Below are 26,568 nucleotides of genomic sequence, written 5' to 3' on the forward strand. Positions count from 1 at the left end.
GGTGGCTGCTTATGAGGTAAGCTTTTGTCTGACCCTAATCTCTCCATTCGGTTCTGTAATGTCTGAAGTCCAACCTCTCTCCTTCCTGAACCCCTGCAAGATAGCAAGATGCCAGAAGACTGCCTTGAGGTAATTGGGGCCAGGGAGAGCCCACAGCCTGACCTCACAGTTGTCCCCTTGGAGGAGCCCAATCTCACATTGTTCACACAAGACTCCTCCTTTTATGGAAATGGGTCTCAAGTGACTGGGGGGGGAGTGGTTGTGTCCCCCAAGGCTGTTGAGTGGGAGGCTATATGATCTAATGGAGTTGGGACACAGGGAGCCAAGTTGATGACACTGAACAGGGCATGTCAACTGGCCAAGGGGCTCCAATTGAACATTTACACAGATTCCAAATACCTTTTGGGATTGTCATGCCATGGAAGGAGATGCTTCAGCACTGCAAACAGTAAGCTCATGCCCCACTTATTGACCAACTCCTTCAAGCTATCTTGCTCCCCAAGACCATCTTCATGATGTAATGCCCAGTCCATACCAGAGGGTATCATTTTTGCAAGATGGCAACTGGTTTGCTCATGAGATGGCCAAATGGGCTGTCTGCTGGAGTCCTTGAAAGCACAAATACTGTGCTTATGCTATCTACTAGTCCACCCACTGACTATTCTTCCTTTGACACTGGTGCAGAAATTGATGTTTAAGTGACCAGACACAAAGCCTTTCTACAAGACAGCCTTCGGGTCATGCCAGATGGGCACTCAACTGCACCTAAACATTTAGTGCAAGTCCTATGTCAGCAATTCCATACCCAAGAACATACAGGAACTGAGGCCCTTGTACTGCAAGTTCTCTGGTCATGGCTTGCTACTGGTGTTCTTTCAAAGGTCCCCGTGTGCTCTCTGGCTGGTTTTCTTGTCAATAGTTCAACTCCTCACGGATGAAAACTGTGATAAAAGGGGGGAGAAAGTGGGAGGCCCTGCCATTTCAACACCTGCAGATTGACTTTATTGACTTGCCAGTGTCTATGGGTTACAGAAATGTTTTGGTGTGCCAAGACCAATTGAGCCACTGGGTAGAGGCCTTTCCAGCAGCACACACTAGAGCAAACATAATAGTAGCAAGGTATCTATCAGTGCCATAATACCAAGATTTGGCCTGCCATGTACTATTGACTGTAACAAAGAGCCACACTTACTACATATAGAAATAACCAAGCAACTCTCCAAAAGTTTTGGGATAACCCTGAACCTGCATACCCCTTATCTCCCACAATCATCAGGAGGAGTTCAGTGGCTAAACAGGGAAGTTAAGACCCTTTTGGGAAAACTATGGCACGAAACAGCCTCAGGGAGCAGCTAGGTAGTGCAGTAGATAGAGCACTGGCCCTGAAGTCAGGAGGACCTGAGTTCAAATATGACCTCAGACTAAACACTTGACACTTACTAGCTGTTTGACCCTGGGCAAGTCACTTAACCCCAATTGCCTAAAAGTAAAAAACTTTAAAATTTAAAATGGCCTCAGGTACTTCCCCTTGTGCTGCTCCAACTTAAAAATTGTAGTAGGCAGGACTATGGCTTGTCACCTTTAAAAATTCTGTTCGGTAAGCCACCTACTAATATTCAGGGACTGGACCCTTGGAGCCTGAGCCTGGCCACAGGGGATGAAAGCCTGATAAAATATGTGATTCTTCTGTCTAGTTCTCTTTCACAAGTCTGGAAAGAGGCAGCCCTGAAGCAAATTCTACCTTTGGAGAGCTAAGTGGCACAGTAGATAGAGAGCTGGGCCTGGAGTCAGGAAGACCTGAGTTCAAATCCAGCCTCAGACACATATTAGCTCTGTGATCCTGGGCAAGTCACTTAACCATGTTTGCCTCAGTTTTCTCATCTGTAACACAAGCTAGAGAAGGAAACAGTAAACCATTCTAATATCTTTGCCAAGAAAACCCCAAACAGGGTGATTGGGCATGACTGAATAAGAATAAGCATTGTTTAAAATTTGCACCAGCTGCATCCCAACTACTTGCTGCCTTGATGGGTGCTAATAAACTACTTTTATCTTGTTTCCTGAGTTTGCCTCATTGACCAGGGCAAGGTTCAAACCAGGATTTTTCTTACCACAATCTTATTTCCTGCTATTGCCCCTTTATACCAGCTGCTTATAAACTTACTTACTAATACTTACTGGAAAGGAGGGAGTGGTCAGGGGGACCAGAACAACGCGTAATTTTAGCACGGGAGCAATAAATTTCCATCTGCAGCCACAACCTTTGGACTGGGCTAGTCACTAATTCGTAGTAGTTTTGCTAACCTAAATACTCCCAGGGACCCCTTCTTCTCCAAGTCATGTCTTTTATAAAGGTGAAATCTAGTTGAAATCAATCTCTTGGGAAGCCTTGATGGGAAAAGGTGAAAATTGTCTTTAAAAGGGCAACATGAGGAGTGGGGATGAGGCAGGAAAATGATTTCATTGGATTTTGGCATAAGCTTTTATATATGCATGCATGCACACACACACACACACACACACACACACACACACACACACACACACACACACACATACACACACACATTTGATTTAGCCTATGCCTAGAACTGAAAAGAACAAAACAGCTTTTCTCCCTGACCCCTTAGAAGGTAAAATTGGATTTTCTTTTTATTTTTTCTCTCAATAAAAAATTGAACTGTTAAATTTCTTTTTGCTCATGTGACATTCAACTAGTTTGGGAAGTCAGTGGCCTTTGATAGAAAAAAAAAGATTTGCACTTTGATTTGTGGTTTGCCTGAGCACTTCATAGTAATAAAAAAAAAGACACCTTCACCCCAACATTCTGGAAACAGTAGGCTTTGGAAGGAGGTTTTCTGTCACTCTAAAGTCATTTGCCACTTTCAGGCAGGATATGAGAGAAGACTTACCTCTCCTTTGGATAAATTCTTCCTCTGCAAGCTCAAAACTCCATGTTACCTGTGGGTGATTAGATTCAGTTCAATCATTTGTACCTCTCTTACTCCTTTGGGAATCTTATGTGGTTGAGTGTTTAGGAACAACGGTGTGAATGTTGTCTACATTAAGGAAGTTAATTGTCTTACTGACCTCTTCATATGTATTTGAGGCTTTCTGTTTTTTTTTTTTTTAGGTTAGAGAATGTCTATTTCCTTTCCAAAAGAGAGGACTTTCCCATTTACCTTTCAATGTCTGTATTTTGCTGAAGTCTCTCTGGAATGGCCCACTTACAACAGTAGTTAGATAAACTGCAGAAGAAAGTACAGACCTCTCTGACAAGGGGAAAGTCATGTGCACACACTTATTTCCTGGTTTTGAGCTCAGTGATGTGGTAGTGAGATATGTCTAGACTTAATAAACAATGGGTCAGAGCAATAATGTATGAGACAATTTCTCTGTGATGCAAGACCTTAGGCAAGATTTAAAGACCTTTGGAGCATTATAAATTCAGGTAAAATTCTTGCCACTTTGGTTTAAATCCCAAAATGGCCTAATGAATGTTGTCCATTATAAATAGCACCCGTGATACCCTGAGAGAGGACCTTGCATGACTGTACAAAATAACTGTGTCTGTATTTTCCCTAGATGGTACACTGGAAGTAGCACCACATCTGAAGCTAGAGAGCCTGGATTCCTGTCCCACCTCCATTCCTTATTACCTTTGTGACCTTGGATAAACCATTTCATCTCTCATGGTCTGTTTCCTCAACTGCAAAATTAGGGGATTGGACTAGATGACCCTGAAATCCTTTCCAGTTTAGATCTAGGATGCTACATAAAAGTGTTATGCACCAAGGTCGATACTTTTTTTGTTTTTGCTTCCAATCTTTGTTGGGTGGGGGGGAAAGGGGAAGGAGAAGGAGGCCAGGAGCATCCGGCAGATAGGTACAGAATATGGTGACAGTGAGAGAAGACTGAATGCAATCCCTGTCCCAAAGCCCACTGGTACAGGACTCTCTCCCCATTGGTGGAGATGAATACCCTCCCCGTATGAGGGGTGGGGTGAAGTCAGTGAGAGTAGTAGAGTCCGGCCTTCTTCTTCAGTTTTCTTAAGACCATCAAGCTTCAAGTAGCTTTCAGTGCTTCTGGCTTCCAAGTTCCAGAGGGAAGATGGAAGAAGCTAACCGCACCTCAAGCTTCTGAAGGAAAACACTCTGGGAAGACATGAGAGCAGCTGGCAGTCACCATCATGCCCCTATCCCTAGCTTGCTATAACAGAGACTTCAAGGAGTTTTCCCTTGGGTGAGATCTAGAATTCTTTCTTGTTTGAGCTATTACCTCAAATGGGAGGGCTCCTTCACTCTATTGTCTGGTATATATTCCCCTGCATTCAGGGCCATCTCCAGTCAATCCAGTTGTCCTGATCTATATCTCAATGATATGGATGGGATCTGAACCCCTAAAAGGAAAAGACCATGTCTTTGGGATCTGGACCCCAAAAAGGAAAAGGAAAGGAAAAGCCCTGAACTTTCCCTTGTGTCCCAGGTCCCTGGTGTTTGCCTGGGGCAACTGACCCTTCCTAGTTAATCCTTTCATTGTGGCCCCATGCCCAAACCTCCAATTCTCTGTCACCTCTAACCTAGCCCAGCCTTACCTCTGGATCTCCCCTGGCCACTTCCCACCCTTAATTCCTTCTAGACCTCTGTTCCCTCAGTCTTCTGTATAAAAAATCTGTTTTGCCTCCATTAAAGTATTCATATTCCTAAAGAATTTGGCCTGTTTGTATTCTCATTACAAATGCTCAGATTCCTAAAATCAGGTCAGTAGCTTGGATTCTTAGAATCTCACCCACCCTGACTGGTGTTCTAAAAAACCTTGTCTTTGTTGAAAGAAGCCTTGGGTGGAATTCATTGGCGGCAGGACCTGTGTTGCTTGCCCTTGAATTTCAGGGTCCCGGAACCCCTAGACCTCAACATTCACTCAGCCTGATGCTCTCAGGCTCTTGGCCCAGTGGTTCTGTTCAAGGCCATGAACCCAGGCACACCTTCCACAGCAGAGGACAAGGACGGATGCCCTGTCCAGAAGCACATACCCAATTCTCTCAATTCTCTCAGCATTAGGGAATTGGGAAAACTTCACTCCTTTATGGAAGGAGGGCCTCCCAGGCCCTATGCCCATAATGGGTCAATCCTTTTGAATTGCCAAAAATTCGCCTTTGGGTTGTCTTTTACAAAATTGGAAAAAAAAATCAGTTTCTCTAAAGAACTTAAAAAGAAAAGGCTTGTGTTCTTTTGCAACACAGCTTGGCCTTGGTATCACCTGGAGGACCATGAAGCATGCTCCATTTTTGAGTCCTTATAATACAATACTCTCTTACAGCTAGGTTTACCCTGCATGATGGCCTTTAATGAGGTGTCTCAATACCCCATTCTCAGAAAAGATTGTAAGATGCTCACCAGGGAAGTGGGAATCAACTGGCCATTTTCGATGACCCTCTTATGGCTCCTAGGATTTTGGCCCCCCCTCTTCCCAACCTCTGTTCCCACCAACTTCCCAGCTCCTATCCCCACCCTATTCTCCCCTGGCCCTTCCTGTTTCCCATGCCCTTTTTCCTTGACCACCCCCTCTTTCTCCTGGTTTTCCTTCCCTTTTCTTCTAGCCCACCCCCACTCATTTCTTGCCTGTTCACCTTCCACATCTCCTCCCCTGCACCTCCTCCCCTGCCCTCACCTTCCCCCCACCCCCTCACCCAGCCCCAGCCCTGGCCCTGCCCCCACAGTGGTCTCTGCAACATCTCCTCCTCTGATGCCAGCTGATCCTTCCCCTTGCTAGCCTGATCTCTCTTGCAGTCCAATCCAGTTCAGCCAGCACTCCCCAGCCCCTCCTTCACAAGAAGTGTTACTTCCTATCTCCCTTCCTCCCAAGCCCCCATTTTCACAGAGCCTTCAGGGCTTTTTCCTCTAAGGGAAGTAGCTGCCTGGCCCAGTGGGACAATAAGAGTGCAAGTCCCATTCTCCATTTCAGATCTCAGTCAGGTTAAAGAGAAACTGGGCTGACACCCTGAAGATCCCACTAAATTTACTGAGGGCTTTAGGCATGTGTCTCTACAATTCGAGCTTTCTTGGGGAAATTTACATATCCTCTTTTCCACATGTTGTACCACTGAGGAGAAGAGGAGGATCTAGGAACAAGCCCAAAATTTGGGGATCATTTGGCTAGCAATGACCCCACAAAATACCCCCCCAGGAACAGCTGCTGTTCCCACTAGTGATCAGGGATGGGATTATCAGAAGAGTGAGGATATGGAAAGAGAGACCATATGGTAATTTGCCTGTTAGAAGGCCTAAGAATCAGATATCAAAAGGAAATAAATTTTCAAAAACTTAAGGGAATTACTCAAGGAGAAAAAGAAAACCCTACTCTTTTCCAAGACCAGCTGGTAGAAGTTATTGAGTACATGAATTTAGATCCTGACTCTATAGAAGGGGCAGCAATCCTTGGCATGTATTTCATTAGTCAGTCTGCCCCAGATATTAGGAGGAAACTGCAGGAATTGACAACGAGACCCCAAACGCCTCAGGCCCAATTACTGGAGGTAGCCTTTGGAGTCTTTGACAATAGAGACCTAGTTGGAGCAGAGGAAAGAGAATACAGGGAAAGAGCTAGAGACAGAGAATATGCTCATTTCTTGGCTGCTATCATGGCCAGGAAAAGACCCAAGGGTGCTCCTGGCAACTCAGGCAGTGGGGAAACCTGCTTTTGATGCCTGCCAGAAGGAGGGCCACTGGTCCAAGGAGTGGCCCTCCAGGGCACTGCTCCCTCTCTCCCCTCCCCCCGAAGCCCCCAGGACCAATGCCTACAGGACTATGCCCAAGCTGTGACCAGGAGGGACATTGTAGGAAAGATTGTCCTCAAGACTGGAAAAGTGGTGGAGCTGTTAAGGTCTAGGGGTGCTGGGACCCTGGCATTCAAGGGCAAGCAACACAGGTCCTGCCTCCAATGAGTTTGACCCAAGCCTTCTTTCAACCAAAGACAAGGTTTATTAGAACACCAGTCAGGGTGGTGAGATTATAACAATCCAAGCTACTGACCAGATTTTAAGAATCTGAGCATTTATGAGTAATCATTATGAGTAAGGAGTACTCAGTATGAGTAATGAGAGTGTGACGTGCCAAACTCTTAAGGAATCTGAGCACTTTAATGGAGGCAAGATAGATCTTTTATACAGAAGATTGTGGGAACAGAGAAGGGGTCTAGAAGGAATTGAGGGTAGGAAGTGGCCAGGGGAGATCCAAAGGTAAGGCTGGGCTAGATTAGGGGTGACAGAGAATTGGAGGTTTGGGCATGGGGCCACAATGAAAGGATTAACTGGGAAGGGCCAGTTGCCCCAGGCAAATACCAGAGACTTGGGCCACATGGGAAAATTCAGGGCTTTTCCTTTTTGGGTTTAGATCCCAAAGACATAGTCTTTTTTTTAGGGGTTCAGATCTGAACCCCATCATCCTCACTGGACCCAGATGGCTCTGGAGGAAAAAGAGAGGCTGGTGACTTTGTACAGCCCTCCCTCACTTAAATCCAATCCATCACCTCCCTGATGTCATTGTTCTCTTCGAGAATGAAGAACAACAGCAATTCTTCTATGTACACCTTCTCTGATTTCTCTTTTGTATGACATATAAAAAGCTATTTGCTATATGTGTTCCTGGTGGGAAAAGGAATCAAGCCTTGGAAATGTAGCTTGGGATCCTGCTTCTCCCAACAATGAGAAATAGAGATTTAGAAAAAAAAAAGTTTGGACCTAATCATATACTCCTGATTAATAATATTTAAAGGAGCAAATAGATATAATTCTAGCCTGGTCCCTCCCCGCAAAGAGAACAGTGTGGCCTCCAAGCCCCAACTTCCTACTACTTCTTTTGGTAGGAATGAAAGTCTCCCTTGGAGAAGGGTGGTTTGAGGGGGGGAAGAGGCTCGAGATGTCTATTCAGCTTCTCTTTGAGCCACACAATAATACCTATGGGTGTGGGGTGAGAGGAGGGATAGCACCTTGCCAAACATGGAATCTCCTTTACACATGGACTTCCTCATTTCATACAATTTTCAGAATTCAATGAGAGGGGCACATAGCAGATAAGCCAGGGGCCACCAGGAAGATAAAGGGAGAGGAAGAACAGTGCACCAGAAAGTGCAGTTTCCTAAAGATAGTGAGAAGAGACAATGGCTGTAAAAGTGCCTGCAGATAAGCCAGGAACTAGAGAACACTTTGAAGATAACCAACAGATGCAGAGACAGATTTAGAAGTTGCAGAAACAAACAAAGGTAAAGAGTTGCCAGCAGAGGTGGCATTGACCAGGAGCCAAAATATGGTGGCTGAAGGGAGACTCCAACCTACTAAGACTTCACTTGAATTTTCTTTATTGGTTTCCTGAATTTTCCAGGACAGAAATGGAATCACTTAACTGGGGGCTAGTGACACTGCTACAGCCCAATGGTACTTGCTTACAATTGTTAAATTTTCAGTGTAAACATTTACACCTCAGAAACCAGCAAAAGCTACAAATCTGGTGGTTTATTGTTTTGTCCATTGCCTAGACTTAAGAAAGTGATGGAGAAAATGTTGATAATGCATGTGTCTTTTTTTTTTTAATTTAGAAAGCAGTTGTTAAACATTTACCAGCCCACCCCAGGGTCAGGGGCATGAGAAACAGCACTCATCTGGAAGGTGAACAATTCTTATTGATGGGGTGTGGCCCAAGCAGAGGTCTTTGCCCCTTGCCCCAAAGGGAATCTGGCTCCCATTTTAGGCTCCTTATTGACTCCCCTTGTCATCTTCCCTTACTTCCCTTTGAAAGCCCTAGCCCCACCTTTTTGATCTCATTCAGAAGCCTTTCAGTTCCTTCAGTATCTATTCCCATTGCCTATTCAATCTCTAGACATTCCAATCAGAATTCTCACCTAGACCCTTTTCTCAGACCATTTTCCCAGACCCTTCTCTGACCACCCAAAGTCACTTTAGTATATAAGATCTACCCTGGCCCCCATTCAGAGGCTGAGAATCTCAAGCCCAAAAGGCTGAGAACCTCTCATGCAGGCTCATCCTTACGGATGTTACCTGGCCTATGTGATTTATCACTAATAAACTTTTCCTCTGGCAGAAAGAAGATTTTAGTTGAATTCTTTCAGGCAGGGCCCAGCATTGCATTCTTGGGGTTCCCAGCAGCACCCCCAAAGTCCTACACCTCTTCAGTATTTCCTAACTATATTTCCTAAAGAGATTGGGATATTAACCTCTCCAATAATGTACTAGAAAAACAATTTATGTTTGAATCTTGGTTGGCTGGTTGGAATGAATTGTTTGTGGAACTGGGAATGGAGCCTAAAAGCTCTATGAGATAGTGAAAATGAGTCACATTGTGGCATTTTTTCCCAGAACAGAGCCTGAGAGGAACAAGAACAAACATTTATTAAGTACATACTATGTGCAAGGAAGTCTTCCAGACACTGGGGATAAAGACACCAGCCCTTGCTCTCAAGAATCTCATTTTTGTCAAAAGAGACAAGTTAACTTATTGAGAATCCCAAGAACCAAGAGTAGAGAGTAGAGTAGAGAGGCTGGGAGCCCCATCTAACATTCCAGCTTCACAAGCATGTATGCTGGTGAATCAGTATCCTTATTTTGTTTGTACAATCACTAGCAATAAAAAGGAGTTTCCTGTAAGAAGAGAAATTAATGTGGGTTATTCTACCCTCCCCATACTTTTCTCTTTCCCACCCCCCCACCCCACCCTGCTCCTCACCCACAGCACATAGACATACAAATATTATATGTGTCCCTATGAGCTTTGAGAGTTTCCATTTTACTCTGGATGCAATATAATATCCAGTATGTGAGGTGGAGGCAATATAAGATAATTCATTTGGAGTTAGGAGACATTGGGACCTACTTACTAGCTATGTGACCTTAGGAAAGTAATTTTTTCCCCTCTCTAAGCCTCAGTTTCCTCATTTATAAAATGAGAAGGTTGGATAAGATAGTCTTTAACATCCTTCCCCATTCAGAGATTCTATGGTTCTATTCCTGTAATACTCTGTCTCTAATAATAATAATAATAGGTAGCATTTGTATAGCACTTTATGGGTTACAAAGCACTTGACATGTTGATCCTCCTAGCGATCCTGTGAGGAAGGGACTACAATATCTCCATTTTACAGATGAAGAAAGTGAGGCAGGCAGTGACTTGCCCAGGGTTACTCAGCTACTAAGTGTTTCCCACAGAGGTTTTCCTGACTCCATCAGGGAAAGGCCAAACCAATTGTTGGGTATGAATACTATAGAATATTATCATACTGTTAAGAAAAAATGAATATGAGGAATTAAGAGAAAACTAGGAAACTTGTAAGAACTAATGCAAAGTGAATTGAATAGAATAAAAAAAATATACACAGTAATTTCAACAATGCCAACAAAAAGAACAATCAAATGACATTGATCTCACTACATAAAAAAGAAAAGCCTCATAAGAGGAGGCACTCAAAGGTTGGAAAGCATAAAATTTCATTTATTTCGTGACCAGTTGATTCCTCCTAATTTATTAAACCATTTCTTTCATTCTTATGGTTTTCCTTTTATAATCATAACATTCTTTCCTTCTTTCTTTCCTTCTTCCTTCCTTTCCATTTTCCATTTTTTCTTCCTTCCTCTTTCTCTCTTCCTTCCCTTCTTTTTTCTTTCTTCCTTTCCTTTTTAAATTTTTCTTCCTTTTTCTCTTTCTACCTTTCTTTTTTAATTCTTTCCTTCTTTCTTTCCTTTCTCCCACACTTGAGATGTCATTAGAGTAGGGAGCTCATCCCCTCTACTAATGCAGATTGGTAATCTCTCCTACTTATAGTTCTAGAAAGTTGCCTGGGGCACTGGGAGTTAAGTGATTTGCCCAGGGCCACACAGACAGTAGGTGGCAAAAGTGGGATGTGAACCCAGTTCATCCTGATTCTGAGGCTGGGTCTCTATCAAGTAAAGGCTGACTCTCCATACCAGTATTTCTCTTTTTTTTTTAAGCTAACATTTTATCTAAAAATTTTGCATCACTGTTCAAATAGAGGCATTTGGTGATACAATGGATATAGCTCTGGGCCTGGAGTCAGGAAGACTTGAGTTCAAATCTGGATTCAGATACTTACCAGCTATGTGATCCTGGGCAAGTCACTTAACGTCTATTTATCCCAGTTTCCGGTAATTATAAAACTGAGATAACAGCACCTACTTCCCAGGATTGTTGTGAGGATAAAATAAGGTATTTATAACAAACATGCAAACAAAATGCTTTAAGCACAATACTTGGCACGTAGTAGGCATTATCTAAATATGCTTATTCCTTTCCTTCCCCCAGCCCCACCCCATACTACAAATCACCACTAAGCTTTTTTTTTTTTTTGAGGCAAGTAGTATGCTTCCATCTGCATTCAGACTCCATAGTTCTTTCTCTGGATGTGGATAGCAATTTCCATTGTGAACCTTTTGGAGTTGTCCTAGATTCTTGCATTGCTATGGAGAGCCAAGTCTATCAAAGTCAGTCATCCCATAATGTGGCTGTTACTGTGTACAATGTTCTCTTGGTTTTGCTCCTTTCACTCTGTATCAGTTCATGTGAGTCTTTCCAAGATTTTTGAAGTCTGCCTGCTCATCATTTCTTATAGCAAAATAGTATTCCATTATATTCATATGCCACAGCTTGTTCAGCCATTCCCCAATTGATGGGCATCCCTTCAATCTCCAATTCTTTGCCATCACAAAAAGAGCTGCTATAAATATTTTTATACATGTGGGCCCTTTTCCCATTTGTATGACCTCTTTGGGATACAGACCTAGAAGTGCTATTGCTGGGTCAAAGGGTATATACAATTTTATAGCCTTTTGGGCATAGTTTCAAATTACTCTCCAAAATGATTGGATCAGTTCACAACTTCACCACAGTATATTAGTGTTCATACCAGTATTTCTTGAAGAATATTACTAGTTTCATTGGCCGATTGAGAAGAGCATTTCACAGTGCACATAGACTTTTTTTTAAAACACATTTACATAAAAAATACACATTTACAAAAAGTGTTCAAATACAAAACCTTGCCTTATTCACCACCATATTTCTTCCTTTGTACATTTAAAATAGCATTTAGTTTTCATTTTATTATTGATCAGAGCTCTCCATACATTAGTGCTTATCTTTAGTAGAGCAGTGGAGGAAAAAATTCTTAGACGTCTTGGAAGAATGTTAATTACTTAGAAAGAATCAATATTGTCCGATAGTTTCACGGTTTCAAGCTTCAAAGAAGAGAAAGGAAGTAGCATTCATGGGTTGTCGGGGTGGGGGTGTCAGGGAGGGAGAGACGAAGACAAATCATCTAACCTTGTTGGGTCTGTTTTCTCATCTTTAAAATAAGGGGGTTGGATTAAATAGTTTCTGAGATTTCTTCCACCTCTAGATCTCTGATTCTATTGAGAACAGAACTGCCCTGTGGACAGCCAAGTCTCACTAAAGGACGAAACTAAAGGAAATCAAACAATGATTGGTTATGAAGAAGACTAACATTTAAGGCTATTAAACTCTAACAAAGTAACTAAAGCACCACAACAATAAAATGACCAAGATCTTAACTTCTACTTGGAGAGACATAATATGTACACATATAAATATATAATACAAGGTGACAAGTAATTGGAACAAAGTACTCTAAAAATTCCGAAAAGAGAGAGAGTAGTTTTAACTGATAGGATTAAGAAAAACTTCACAGTGAAGGACTATTTGTCAGGATTGGCTCTAATCAAGTCTTTAATTTTTTTGTGTCATGGCCCCCTTCAGTTGTCTGGTGAAGCCTACAGAGCCTTTCTCAGAACTACATTTTTAAACGCATAGAAGAATCTACACAGGATGAAAAAGGAAACCAATTATATTGAAATATTTATCAAAATAGTTTTTAAAAACATTAATAGACTACAGATTAAGAACCACTGAACTAGATGATGTATCTAGCTCAAAGACTGTGATTCTCTGATCATTAGTTCATTAGAACTATTGTTAAGTTCTGTCCCAGTGCTAAGATCTGATTAACACGTAATTTCTCACGAGCACCTCTAAGGCATAAAATGAGGTAAACCTGTGTATCTGTCACTTTGGGCAGAGACTTCACCACTACATAGGTTCAAATTCATGGTGAAGGCCAACCCAGCAACAACAAACCCTGAAATTTGTCCCCAGGATTCCCAGGGCCACAGAAGCAGATAGGCACAAAAGAAGGATCTCAAGGAAGTGTCATCCTCAAGTAAGAGCAGCCAAATAAGTTTGTGAAAGAGCCTGATGTAGACAGGATAGGAGAGTACTAGAACTGCTGGGCAGATGTAAGAGTATCGGGGTCCTGTCCGTGCCCCTTAATTGTCTGTCAGAAGCTGAGCATATGTAAAAAAATCAGCATATAAAGTGTCCTGAATCATACAAATGGTATACTCCCATCTGTGACCAGACGTTCTCTTCTCTTTGTGTTTAATTATATGTGTGTGTTTATAAGTGCACACACACATATATATGTATACACATGAATACAAAGTCAAGGCAACAAGCATTTACAAAGTGCTTTCTAAATGCCAGGCATAGTGTCGAGTGCATACTTGTTTTGACATAAAAGGCTCTGCTTTCAAATCCTCGCTGGACTACTCAATAACTAAGTTCACTTTCTTGGGCCTCAGTTTTCCCATCTATAAAATGAAGAGGCCGGACAACATGAGTTTTCAGGTTCTTTCCACTTTTAAATCCTATAAGCTGGTATCATTGTATATGATAAACAAGGACATTGAGCTTCTTCTGTTTGCTTGTTTGTTTGTGTGTTTGTTTTTATATATTGGAGGCAATCAGGGTTAAGTGACTTGCCCCAGAGTCACACAACTAATAAGTGTCTGAGGCTAAATTTGAACTCAGATCCTTCTGACTCTAGGCATGGTGCTCTATCCATTGAGCCATCTAGCTGCCCCTATTTTAATTTAGTATTTTATTTTTCCTCAGTTGCATGTAAAAACTATTTTTAACATTTGTTTTTAAAATGCTGAGTTCCAAATTCTCTCCCTTTCTCCCTCCCCACCTCCCCTTATTGATTTCATATAGGTTATACATGTATATTCATGCAAAATATTTCCATAACAGTCAGGACACTGAGCTTCTGAGGCTAACCCATGTGTCTGCCTGCTCCCATGATGGTCTGAAAGGAATAAATGTGGATGCAGAAACCTCTAGGGTCCCTGAAGAAAACAATTCCACAGTGAATATATTTCTAGGTATAATTAACTAAAATAAACGCACGTAAGACCATTACAGAGTTCCAAGTTACACATTACTAAGGTCTACCAAAGCTTTGTGTTGTGGTTTTTTTTGGGGGGGTTGTTTTGTTTTTGGACCAAACTGTGGTTTTATCAGTATAGGGAACTCCCAGTGAGAAACTTCCTCTCCCAGTGCAGACTGGCCCCTTTTCTGAAAATCATAATCTTAGATAGTTGTTGCCTAGGGCCCTGAGAGGGTGAGAGACTTATCTAAGCCAGTATGTAGCAGAGACAGAGAACTGAATCCCAGGTCTTCCCATCTTTGAGACCAGCTCTCTATCCATCATTTCCCTACTCCAACTAAATATTTTAAAAAACAAAATTGTACCAATAATTTTGATTTTTATACCACCTACATTTCTCAATATTTCCTCATGTCCTACCTTTCCCAGAAAATCATCCATTGTAGCAAAATATAAAAAAGAGGAAAACTTTTTTTAGAAATACTAACCAACATGTTGAAAATGTTGACAGTTACAGTATTCTACCCATAATCTCCCACCTCTACAAAGAAATAAGGGATGGTAGGAGCAATATTATCTAGCAGTTCCCAGGTCATAGCGGTTAGGCTTACTTTTCTTAGGACCTTGCCTAATGCAAGTTAGACTAGCTTTTCCTTAAAAAGTATCAAAACAGTCCCTGAGGTTTAAACATAAGGGGCTAAAGGAGTCTGGTAAACAAGTTGGGTCATTCCACATCCACATGCTGTCTCCTTGTTGAGTATCCTTTAAGTAAACCTCTTTTTATGTCCTAAGAGTGCTTCATTTTGTTCCAATATCAAACCTAAATTACCAGAGGACTGTCCTGAGTCAGGCCTGGCCCATTAGACAGGAGAAGTGACCTCTGACATCTTTTCTTTGGGGCCAAGCTTGGCCATCATAATTTTGCAGACCGCATTCTCAATGGTTTTGTTATTCTTCTTTCCAACTACATTGTTGCAGTCGCTTTGTGCATTGTTTTCCCAGTTCTGTTCTATTCACCTTGAAATCAGATCTCATGCTTCTCTGTTTTCATGAAAGTCCTCATTTCTTATTCTCCTGCCAAATTTAAAAAATCTAACTCTTAATGTTTTTTTTTTTGTTAAAGTGAATATTAATTACGCACCGCTGGAAATCACCTGAGGATGTCAAGCCTCAGAATTGTAGGCTGCTCCTTTTTCCGCGGAAGCTGTCCAGAAACTGGCAGTGAGAGAGGAGCAGATTCATTTTCCAAATGAATCAGAATGAATGCTGTTATTGCTTACTAGGACACTTTGGAGGAACTGGAAACTCACTACTTTGTGAGGCAATCTTTTCTATTTTGGGTTATGCTAAGTCTTAGAAAGCGCTTCCTTTTACCTGTTCCAGTTAAAAGGCAGAATTCTTAGAAGTCCAGCAGTTACCAGCTGAGGAGCATTCACCAACCAAGCGCTTTTACTCCAGCCTCATTAATACAGAACTCAGAAACAGCCAGACTTTCATATAAGCTTAATATAATAATAGTAGCTGACATTTATTAATTGTTCTAAGTTCTATACTTTACAAGACTCAAAGTTGAATAGTGGTGAGAGAGTCAGCTTCAGAGCCAGAAAGTTTGGGGTTAAATTCCTTTCCCTGACACATACCAGACTGTATGCCCCTTAGCATTTTTCTAACCATTTCCCTGAGCAAGTCACTTAATCTTTCAGGACCTGAGCCAGCTCCAAAAAGTTAGAGAAGGTGCTGGTCCACATTGGTAGAGGGAATGTCCTTACCTGGGAGTTCTTTACGGCAGTACATGTTAAGTCCCTCTCTGTCTCATTTGGTCCTTTCAGTAAAGCAGATGATATTGTCCCCATTTTATAGATGTGATGACTGAGGTTTGCAAGGGTTAAGTGGCTAGCCTGTAGCCACACAGGTAGTGTCAGAAGCTGTCTCAGCTAACTCCAAGGCTAGTGCTCTATTATATTTATAATACTATCACTCAAACATAACAGAACTATTCCCATTTTCCCCAACAATGCGTCCCCAACCATTCAGAGGATTTTAATAACATGAGGCTATCTTTCCACCAAGAGAGCAACTAAATGTCACAGATTTCTCAGTTAGTAGAACTTGAAAAGAGAAGACTTTCATCCTCAAGTATTTGAAAAGTTCTCATACCCTTATGGAAGATGGATTAGATATATGTCGTGCCACTCCAGAGAAATGAACTAATGCTACTGGGTGGTGGATCTAGAGAGGCAAGCTTTTTAGCTCACTACAAGACAGAACTTCCTGTGGATCAAAACTATCCAAAGAGAGTAAGATGCATCACAAATGAATGAGGCTCTGATAATCACTTAAAGTACAGGTGCAGTGACCATCTGTCATCATACTGGAAAGAAGATGAGTTACTTCCTTGTTTGACATTGTATCATTCTAAAGGAAAACAATTCTCTTTTGATGGTGGAGGGGCATCAAGTGGCACCGGGAATATAACTCTTTTCCGTAGGGTAAAAGCAGGCTGGGGCATCTGTTTTATTTTTCCTTTCACATCAGCCTGTTGACTCACCTCATCATTGACTACTGTTAGGATGGTTAAGATGTCTTCTTTTCTGTAGCCGGAAAGGGGAGGAAAAAGCATTAATGAGAAGGCAGAGAGCACATATGAGGTTTTCCAAAGGAAAAGCATTGTGTTGTAATAGAAAGAATGATGAACCTTGGGTCAGGGGAGACCTGGGTTCCAATCTTGACTGGGACACTTACTATGTGAGCCTGGGGAAGTCACTTCATTGAGGTTCAGTTTTCCTATCTATAAAATGGAGATGCCCATAGTATCCAAATCACAGAGTTGTCATGAGGCTCAAGTTAGACAATCTATGTAAAGTGCTTTGCAAACCTTAAAGGATATATAAATATCATCTATTAGTGATATGAAAGATGACACGATATAGTAGATAGAACTCTGAGCCTTAGAACCAGAAAGAGCTAGGTTCCGATCCCACCTATGACTCAGCCTGACTTTGTGACACTGAGTAAATGATGTAACCTCTCATTGCACCAAGCAAGTCTCCAAAGACTGCAAGATGTATTCTGCACCAGGAGAGAGAGCTATATTGAGAGAAGGAATTTCTTCCCTCCTCAACAACAGTCTGTGAACAAACACCAATGGGGCCACAAGTCTGGGGCAGAAAATTATTAACACATGAGACTTATAGTTTCAATGAGTATGTGGGCACCTGATACCGCATGAATCATTATTGCATTAAGTTTTCTTTTGGGGGTGGTGGAGTTGGAAATAGGTAGGGATTTTATTTTTAAGCCAGACCTGTGATTTCAGAAATATATGGAATACCTAGTGAAGAAATCCCTCTACCAATACAGTCAGCACCTTAAAGAGTACTACAAAGTTGTCTGGAGCAGAGGTTGACCACCTATGACTAGAGGGCCACATCTGGCCCACTGCTTGTTTTTGTTCCATGAGAAAGCTTCCTGGCCTGTGAAGACAGGCAGCAGGCAGACTGAGGCTAAGCAATTTGGCCAGGGTTACATGGCTAGTAGGTGTCAGGGACAGAACCTGAAACTCAGTTCTTTCTGACTCTGAAGTCAGCTCCCTGACCACTACACTATGCCACCTCATAATAATGCCTCACACATAATTTTAACTTACCTTCCATTAATTCATCTAACAAATGTACTGAGCACCTATGGGAGGGGCACCACTGAGCACCCAGGGGATACAAGAGTGAATCTGATACCATCCTTGCCCTCAAGAGTATATTTAGTGGGGGTAAATAGGACATCATCATCATCATACTCCTCATAGCTTTTGTGCCAGGCACTGGGCTATATATTTTACAAATACTACCACATTTGATCCTCACAATGACCCTGGGAGGTAGATGCTATTATTATCCTCATTTTACAGAGGAGGAACTGAGATAAACCAAGGTTAAGTGACTTGCCCAGGGACAAAGCTAGTGAGTGTCTGAGGCTGGATTTGAACTCAGGTCTTCCTGCCTCCAGACCCAGCAGTCTAAGATCACTATAATGCCACACAGATGGAGTTAAGTTTGATTAGCAAAGTGCAAAAAATGACACTTACTAGCTGTGTGACCCTGGGCAGGTCACTTAACCCCAATTGCCTCACCAAAAAAAAAAAAAGTGGAAAAAAGAGTGCTATGAGAATTGAGAAGAAAAGTAGTAATAAGGGGGCAGAGGAAGAGGAAGAAGGAAAGGCTTCCTGGAGGAGGTGAAGGAAGGATATGGTTTGGGTAAATTGATGGGGGATGGGAGTGGAGAATTCCAGACAGGAGAAAGAGGATAATCAAAGGCATGTGAGTGGGAAAGCATGGGATATGCTTGAGGAACTGTGAGTTTGCCTGGAGCATAAGGTCTTGAAGCCATATGTGGGTAACTGGAAGGATAGTAGGGCCATTAACAGAGTTAATTAATTAACTAATAAGTTAACTAATAGAGAAATTAGGGAAAGGAGTTGATTCAGCCAGGGAAATGAGGAGGATTGGCCATTTTAGATGTGTCATATCTAAGTATCTAGTAGGAATTGTAATTTGGAACTCAAGCAAGAATACATCATCAGGACTATAGATATAGATGAGAGAATCATCTGAATAGAGGTAGATAGTTAAAATCTTGCAAATGGCTGAGCTATCCAAGGAAGAGAATGGATAGAGAGAGGCAGCAAAGGGAGAGCCTTGGGAATACCTATGGGGGGGGCAGAAAAAGGAGCCATGACAAATATAGAGAAAGATTAGTCAGATAGGTAGGAAAACCAGGAACATGTAGAGTCTGTTAGGGAATCCAAAGCAGGAGTGATTATTAAGAAGGAAGAGATAGTCAACAGTGACATGTGTTACAGAGAAATCAAGAAAGAAGGTCTAAGTGGTGAAAAAAATGATTGGATCTGGCTTTTACAAGGCCACTGATAACCCCTGAAAGCACAGTTTCAGTAGAGTAGTCTGACAGAAATCATATTCTTAGAGTATGATACTGTGGATAGGATTACCCCCATTTTATGGATTTGGAAAGTGAGACACCCAGAGACTGTGACTTAAGACCATATAACTTGACAAGAACAGACTCCTGGTCTCCCAGTTCCGTTTCCTCCGGAGTTCTTTGTATTGCCACAGGTATCTCTACTGTTGCATAACTCAGATTTAGCTTTTTACAGGGATATTTGTGCAGCAGAGGCTATTTACTATTCTCTTCCTGGTCACAGACATGAATGAATATTCTCATGTATCACTCTAGGCAAAAGTCGTATGCTTTATAAACTTTCTATCAGTCATTCAAACAATAAGCATTAATTAATTGCCTATTATGTTGCCAGGCACTGGGCTGGGGGCCAGAGCTACTAAGATAACATAAAATAGTCACTGCCCACAAGAATCTTCCATTCTATAATGGGAATACAGCACATATTAAGCAGTCACGGCCAGCAAAAGAGCTCTTTGGTCTAGGCCACGGGATCATGACCTTTTTTGTACTATGGATCCCTTTGGCAATCTAGTTAAACCTATAGACTGCTTCTCACAAGAATGTTTTGCTGCCTACATTCACAGTTGAAGGAAAAGCTGAATTTCAATTAGAGGTTAGGGAAAATAAAGATATAATTTTTCCCCATCCACAAAATCCTTGATAAAAACCCCTCACCTAGTTGGTCACAGGGATTATGAATAATAATAATAATAATATATTTATATAGTTCTTTAAGGTTTGCAAAGAGCTTGACAAAATATTATTTTGTGTTATCCTCACAACAATCTTATAGAATTAGATGCTATTATTATCCTCATTTTCCAGATAACAAACTGAGAAAGGAGGATATGGAGTGACTTGTCCAGGGTCACTATGGGTAATAAGGGCCTGAGGCAGGATTTGAGCTTAGGTCCGGCACTCTATCGACTGTGCCTCCTACCTGCCTCTAGAGCCAGAGTTTTACCTAGAACCGCAGGGCAATAGATTGTCACAGCCTTTCCAGTAGCAATGGCAATAATGATTTGATCATTAATCTTATGGGTGCTTATTCATTACCCATCATCTCTAGGTTACCCATTATTCTCAACCCAGAACAACCACTAATGTAACCAAGCAGCCCAGAGAGAGTACCTTGGGACCAAGCGTTTCAGTTGGTGGCAGAGGGCTTGAATATACCAGGAACCTTTCATTCTATTTCGAATGGCACAACAACCATCGACGGTGGCCAACCCAAGGAGGAAATCTGCTTCCGTCGGGATGCACCTCTGAGGGATTTTCTTGGGGGCAGGAGGTGAGATGCTGGCGTTTCTAGCATCCGCTTCAAGAGGCACGCCTTCTTGTATTTCCATGCCTTGACAGGCTTGGAGGAAAAAGAGCTTGGGTTTGTCCATCAGGCCTGGGCATTGGTGGGCCATGAAGTAGGATGTGAGGTCATGGATGGCTATGCTCTTTTCATCTGAGGAGAACACAGAACCAGACTCCCCATGGGTAAGGACACAGCATACAAAGCAGTCGCTGTCTTTGTGCTCTGGGTTGGTTCTACACTGGGTCAGAATCCTTTCCATTTCGTCTTTTGTTGTATTGTCATGAATTGTCACTGTGAATCCAAGCCACTTGAAAACACTCCTCAGTTCAACTGTTAAAAGATTTTTAGCAAAATTCCAGAGTGAATCCCCCTGAAGCACTGAATTTTCTTTTTTTTTAATTGTATTAATTTATTTTGATTTATCAACAATCACTTCCATACGCTTTTGAGTTGAAAATTTTTCTCCCCCTTCCTCCCCCCCACCCTCCCCAAAACGGCACACAATCTGATATAGGCTTTACATTTACATACCCATTAAACATATTTTCACATTAGTGAAGTCGTAAGTAAAAATTAAAACCAATAGGAGGAACCATCAGAAACAGGAAACAAAACTCAACAGAGGGTAAAAGTAAGTGATAGCAATTCGATTCGATGAAGCACTGAATTTTCACTCTTTATATGTACTGATAGAATCCCCACTCCCACCCAAGGGGATGGATAGAACACTGGGCTTAGAGTCAGGAAGATGTGGGTGCTAATAATAACTTATAGAGTGGCTACTTTGTGCCAAGCACTGTGTTAAGTACTTTACAAATATGATCTCATCCAATCCTCACATCAGCCCTGGGAGATAGGTGCTGTTATTATTAGCCACATTTTACAGTAGAGGAAGCTGAAGAAAACAGTGGTTAAACGATTTGCTTGAGGTCCCATAGCTTGTAAGTATCTGAGGCCCAATTTGAACCCAGGTCTTCCTGACTCCAGGCCCGACGTCTATCTATTGCACAACCTAGCTGCCCCTCTCCTTTTTACTGCCCCACTAGCATTTCATAGATTAGAGCTATAAAAGAAGCCCAGAGGATTCAGTGACTTTCTCAGGTTCACATTTAGCTGAAAAGCTTTGGGAGGCATCATGGCATCATGCTGATAGAGTGTCAGACTTAGAGTCAGAAAAGCAGGGTTCCAACCTTACCTCAGATACTTAATGAGTTGTGACCATGGGGAAGCCACCTTAAATTTATCAATCCTCAATTTCCAGCTCTGTAAAATAGGCATCACAGTGCCTGTCTCTTAAAAGTTGTGGTGAGGCCCAAACGAGGTGATGTAGGTGCAAATTTTAAAGTAATGTATAAATACCAGTCATTATTACAAAATACGGGGGTAGCTAAGTGGCAAGGTGGATAGAGCACTGGCCCTGGAGTCAGGAGGACCTGAGTTCAAATCCAGCCTCAGACACTTGACTCTTACTAGCTGTGTGACCCTGGGCAAGTCGATTAACCCCAGAAAGAAAATGTGGAACATAGAAGGTAATTTCCTTGAGAACAAGGATGGTTTTGATTTTTAAAAATTCTGTATCCCTTTTTTAATCACAGTGCCTGGCATATAGCAGACCTGTATATTGAATGGAATTGTTGAAATTAAACAAACAAACAAAAACAAACCCTTTTTGAAATCCATTGGCTTCCATTTGATCAACACCACCCAAATTCCTTACCTGCATCTTTACAACTTCCTTCCCTGAAGTTCATGGTCTGAAATTGAAAGTTGTTGAAAATGAGGCAGAGTCCTCTGTGTCTATGACCCATCATATATTGTTCTGTCTCCTCGGGAGAAAAAACAAAGCAAAGCATTACAGAAATCCACACTCCCATTAAAGGTACCATCATATGGTTCCTAAACATCCACCCCTGTGGTTCATACACCTTTGTGGGGAAAGGGAAACCAGGACAAAAGAGAAGGAGGGGGAGGGCAGCAGTTCCCCGTCACAATTTTAAAATTTCCTTAGCCCAAGCCTCTGACCAAATCATGGCTGTTAGGTTTCTAAGACCTAATAAGGATGACTGGAGATTAAGAGAGTTCTTTACAGTCTATCCTAATGATAAAATGTTACCAGGTCACCTAAAAATGATTTTAAAGCACCTCAGGACAGGGTTTTTAACCAGGGCTCTGTGAACTTGATTTGTTGGGGGTTTTTTAAACATTTTGATCACTATATTTCAATATAAATGGTTTCCTTTGTAATTCAATGCATTTTGTTTTAATCACTGAAAACTATTATTCTGAGGAGTCCATAGATTCCACCAGACTGCCAAAAAGGTCCATGGTACAAACAAGGTTAAGAACCATTGCCTTGAGACCTAGAATCCTGAATGATAAGAATTCAGTTTTACTAAATGTCACTTCCACTTTCTCTTGGCAATTTCAAATTTTACAGGGTACTCCTTCCCTTCTTCTGTACTTGAAAAATCCTGTGATTTCATCTGGGGGCACTACTTACCCTGGTCAAGGTCAAGGGGTCCCTTGACTCCCCCGTATATTGAAACAAAAAATGTAATGGTCAGTTCTTTTAGAGATATAAAACTTCCCCCTAAGAACTACTTTCACTGCATCCCATAAGTTTTGGTATGTTGTCTCATTATTGTCATTCTCTTGAATGAAGTTATTGATTGTTTCTTTGATTCTTTGTTTAACCCAATCATTTTTTAGGATTAGATTATTTAGTTTCCAATTATTGTTTAGTCTATCTTTCCATGAATGCTCAGTTCAAAATCAGAGAGTATAAATAGTCCAGAGAGCTGGAGGAATTCTTTATAAATGTAATGGTGGTCTGACCATTTGCAAAGTACCGCAGATGGAGAAGGCTAGGAAGCCTGACTCCTAAAGAATCATAATGATTCACTTACTTCCTTATCCAGCCCCACAATGGAGAGACAGAGAGGGTCCTATAACTCTTTTCCTCAAAGCGGGAAAGGTCCCATGTACATCAAAATATTTGTAGCAACATTTTTTTTTACAGTAAAAGATTAAAACAAAATGAGTGCTCCCTCTGTGTAAATTAATTTAAATTGTTAAAAGAAATAGTAAAAGAGGGCAGCTAGGTGGCACAGTGGATAAAGCACCAGCCCTGGAGTCAAGAAGACCTGAGTTCAAATTCAACCTCAGACACTTACTAGCTGTGTGACCACTCGGCAAGTCACTTAACCCTGATTGCTTCAAAAAAAGAAAGAAGGAAAGAAAGAGGAAAGGGCCAAGTTCATGCTTCTACCCCCTGATATTATATGGTAGGTCATTAGCTCCAGGGGTCACATTTGTGACCCTCTGTCCTCTTACAAGTGGCACTTCCCAGTAATTCCTCCTCCTCTCTCTAGAAGGTCAGGTTCTAAGATCCTCTCCTCTCTATGGGAAGGTAGAGCTACCCCATTTCTCATTAGAAAAGCAGATGTCCGAACCCTCAAGCATGGGTTTGCTGAACAAGCAAACCACCAGTTAGTACAGTTAGTACAGAAATCCCCCTTCTCTCTCCAGGAGGCTCCCGTTACTTGCCCGCATTTCCCATCTCCTAGTATCCCGTGATTAGGAGCATGTGCCTTTGCAACATGTGTTGACTGCTGCTTCTCCAAGTGACTCACTTCACTAGATCTATAAAATTCAGAATGCACAAATGTATTGAATTAAAGTGGTCATGTATATAGCTCACTAGAGTAAAAGTATAATATAGCATATATACTATGATATAGTCTAACATGACATAACCTAACCTAATATAGAATAATATATTATATTATAGTCATAATATAGCTATATGAGGTAAATAAGTAAGAGATGAAATATCAGTAAGATTACTGCCCTTAAAATCACAGGGCCTCTTGAGTGACCTTGAGTAAGGTCACTTAAATTCCAGGCCAGGAATTTTTCAGGAGCATTGACTGAGATTCTAAGGGGCAAGCTTCCAATCTCTCCCTGAACCACTGGTTTCCTTCTTTTGAGTTGGACGCCAATCTTAATAGAGTCCCATGTAGGGGCAGCTAGGTGGTACAGTAGATAGAGCTTTGGTGTTGGAGTCAGGAGGACCTGAGTTCAGATAGGGTTTCAGACACTTGACACTTACTAGCTGTGTGACCCTGGGTAAGTCACTTAACCCCGATTGCCTCACCAAAAAAAAAAAGAGTGGCATTTGCCCACAAGGTCTGGCCTCACTCTCATTGCAGTCTCCTTTTCTGGGCCTGTTGTCCCTATGCCTCTGCTGCAGCCAATAGATCATCCATGGCCTGGGGAAGGAAAAGTTAAATTGATCTGGCCCACCTGTCCTTGCTCCTGGGCAGGGCTGGAGGACAGCATGAGAGAACGGGCATGACTCAGACAATAGTGCCAGGAGCAGAGATGAGAACATGTCTGTAATACAGAGCTACAGTCCAAGAGACACGCATCCGCAGATTTTCCAAGAAAAAGAATCACGGGCTGATCATTCAGGCGTGGCAGTGAGTTCAGTATCAGGTCAACAGATGATGTAATAATAATAATAGCTAACATTTATATAGCACCTACTATATGCCAGGGACTGTGCTAAGCACATCGCTATTCCTAACTCATCTGACCCTTATAACAACCCTAAGGTAGATACTATTATTATCCCCATGTTATAGATGAGGAAACTGAATCATGCAGTGGCCAAGTGACTTGCCCAGGATCACACAGCTAAGTGTCAGGGGCTGGATTTGAACTCGGGTTTTCCTGATTCCAGGCCCAGCACTCTGTCCACTATGCCACCTAACTGCCCTGAGACAGCCAAGAAGGACTGTAGTTCAGCGGCACCTAGGGAATACAGCAACAGACTGATAACTCGGTCATGCCAGTGATGTCAGAAAGAGCTCAAGACAGCAGGTTTCATCCGGAAGGGAAGGACTTCAGTAAGAAGCTAATCTAAACACCAGCTCACAGGCCAGGCTTGCTGAGTGCCCTCATCTAAGAAGCAATTCTTTTCATTCTGCTTGCTGAAGTGGGGGGTTCTCGCTCCTTGAAGACGGAGAGCCCAGCTTGGTCTGTACCTACCCTTTTTGTTGATTTGTTTGTTTGTTGAACTAGATTCATTTTTGATGCATAAGAAACAAGCAAGGTGACTTAGGTAAAAAAAAATGTGGATGGGGTAGCAACTCCTTCCCATCCTGGAAAACATAATTCTCACTGGGCTTTTAAAGCGCTGGCCCTTCCTGACTCCCCAGTCTTCTTACACTAGGTAACTAGTGGTGCAGTGGATAGAGCCTTGGGCCTGGAGTCAGGAAGGCTCATTTTCCTGAGTTCAAATCTGTCTTCAGACACTTACTAGCTGTGTGACCCTAGGCAAGTCACTTAACCCTGTTTGCCTCAGTTTCCTCATCTGTAAAATGAGCTGGAGAAGGAAATGGAAAACTACTCCAGTATCTTTGCCAAGAAAATCCCAAAATGGGGTCATAAAGAGTCAGACATGACTGAACACTTGATTCCCCTCTGCGTACTCTCAAAATCCAGCAACACTGGCTTCCTCGCTGTTCCTCAGCCCATGTCCCAACTCTGTATATTTTCACTGGCTGCCCCCCACACCTGGAATGCTCTTCCTCCTTATCTTGAACTCCTGGCTTCCTTGGTTTTTTTTTTCAAGTCTCAACTGAAATCCCACATTCTGCAAGAAGCTTTCCCAAACCCCCTTAATGCTAATACCTTCCCTCTGAAATTATTGCCAATTTACCACCTATACCTTATTTGTACATAGCTGCGTGCATGTTTCCCTCATTATATTATGAGTCCCTTGAGGACACCTTTGCCTTTATTTGTATGCCCTTACACTTAGCACAGTGCTTGGCACATAGGAGGCACTTAATCAATGCTTGGTGACTTGCCAAGGAAGACAGCCCATGTCCTCCTGAAGGTTCAATGCTATCAAAGACAATCAGCATCTTTTCCTCATTCATTTCAGAAGAGAGATGGGAAAGTTAGAATTAGTTCATGAGTTGAAAACGTAAGAGAATGCATGCACAAATCAGTAT

At 42.0% G+C, this 26,568-nt stretch overlaps 1 protein-coding gene across 8 annotated transcripts in view; it reads right to left on the reverse strand.

Moving 5' to 3' along the window:
- LOC110197140 (caspase-10) overlaps nt 1–26,568 on the reverse strand; it is a 49,764-nt gene that overhangs the window by 6,397 nt on the left and 16,799 nt on the right. For 5 of the 8 annotated variants that reach the window (XM_020970808.2, XM_020970832.2, XM_020970818.2 and 2 more), the window contains 3 exons: nt 22,263–22,371; nt 20,371–20,875; nt 10,479–16,856 (listed from right to left, as the gene is read on the reverse strand). In XM_020970808.2, coding sequence (XP_020826467.1) covers nt 16,676–16,856; nt 20,371–20,875; nt 22,263–22,371 — 795 coding nt within the window. In that variant the 3' untranslated portion in view covers nt 10,479–16,675. Of the gene's footprint in view, nt 1–2,912; nt 2,962–10,478; nt 16,857–20,370; nt 20,876–22,262; nt 22,372–26,568 lie in introns of those variants that run through there. The other 3 variants (XM_078147565.1, XM_020970838.2, XM_020970849.2) reach the window with 2 other exon arrangements.

Source organism: Phascolarctos cinereus, unplaced genomic scaffold (genome assembly GCF_003287225.1).
Source record: "Phascolarctos cinereus isolate Bilbo 61053 unplaced genomic scaffold, phaCin_HiC Scaffold_7;HRSCAF=346, whole genome shotgun sequence".
NCBI classification, from domain to species: Eukaryota; Metazoa; Chordata; class Mammalia; order Diprotodontia; family Phascolarctidae; genus Phascolarctos; species Phascolarctos cinereus.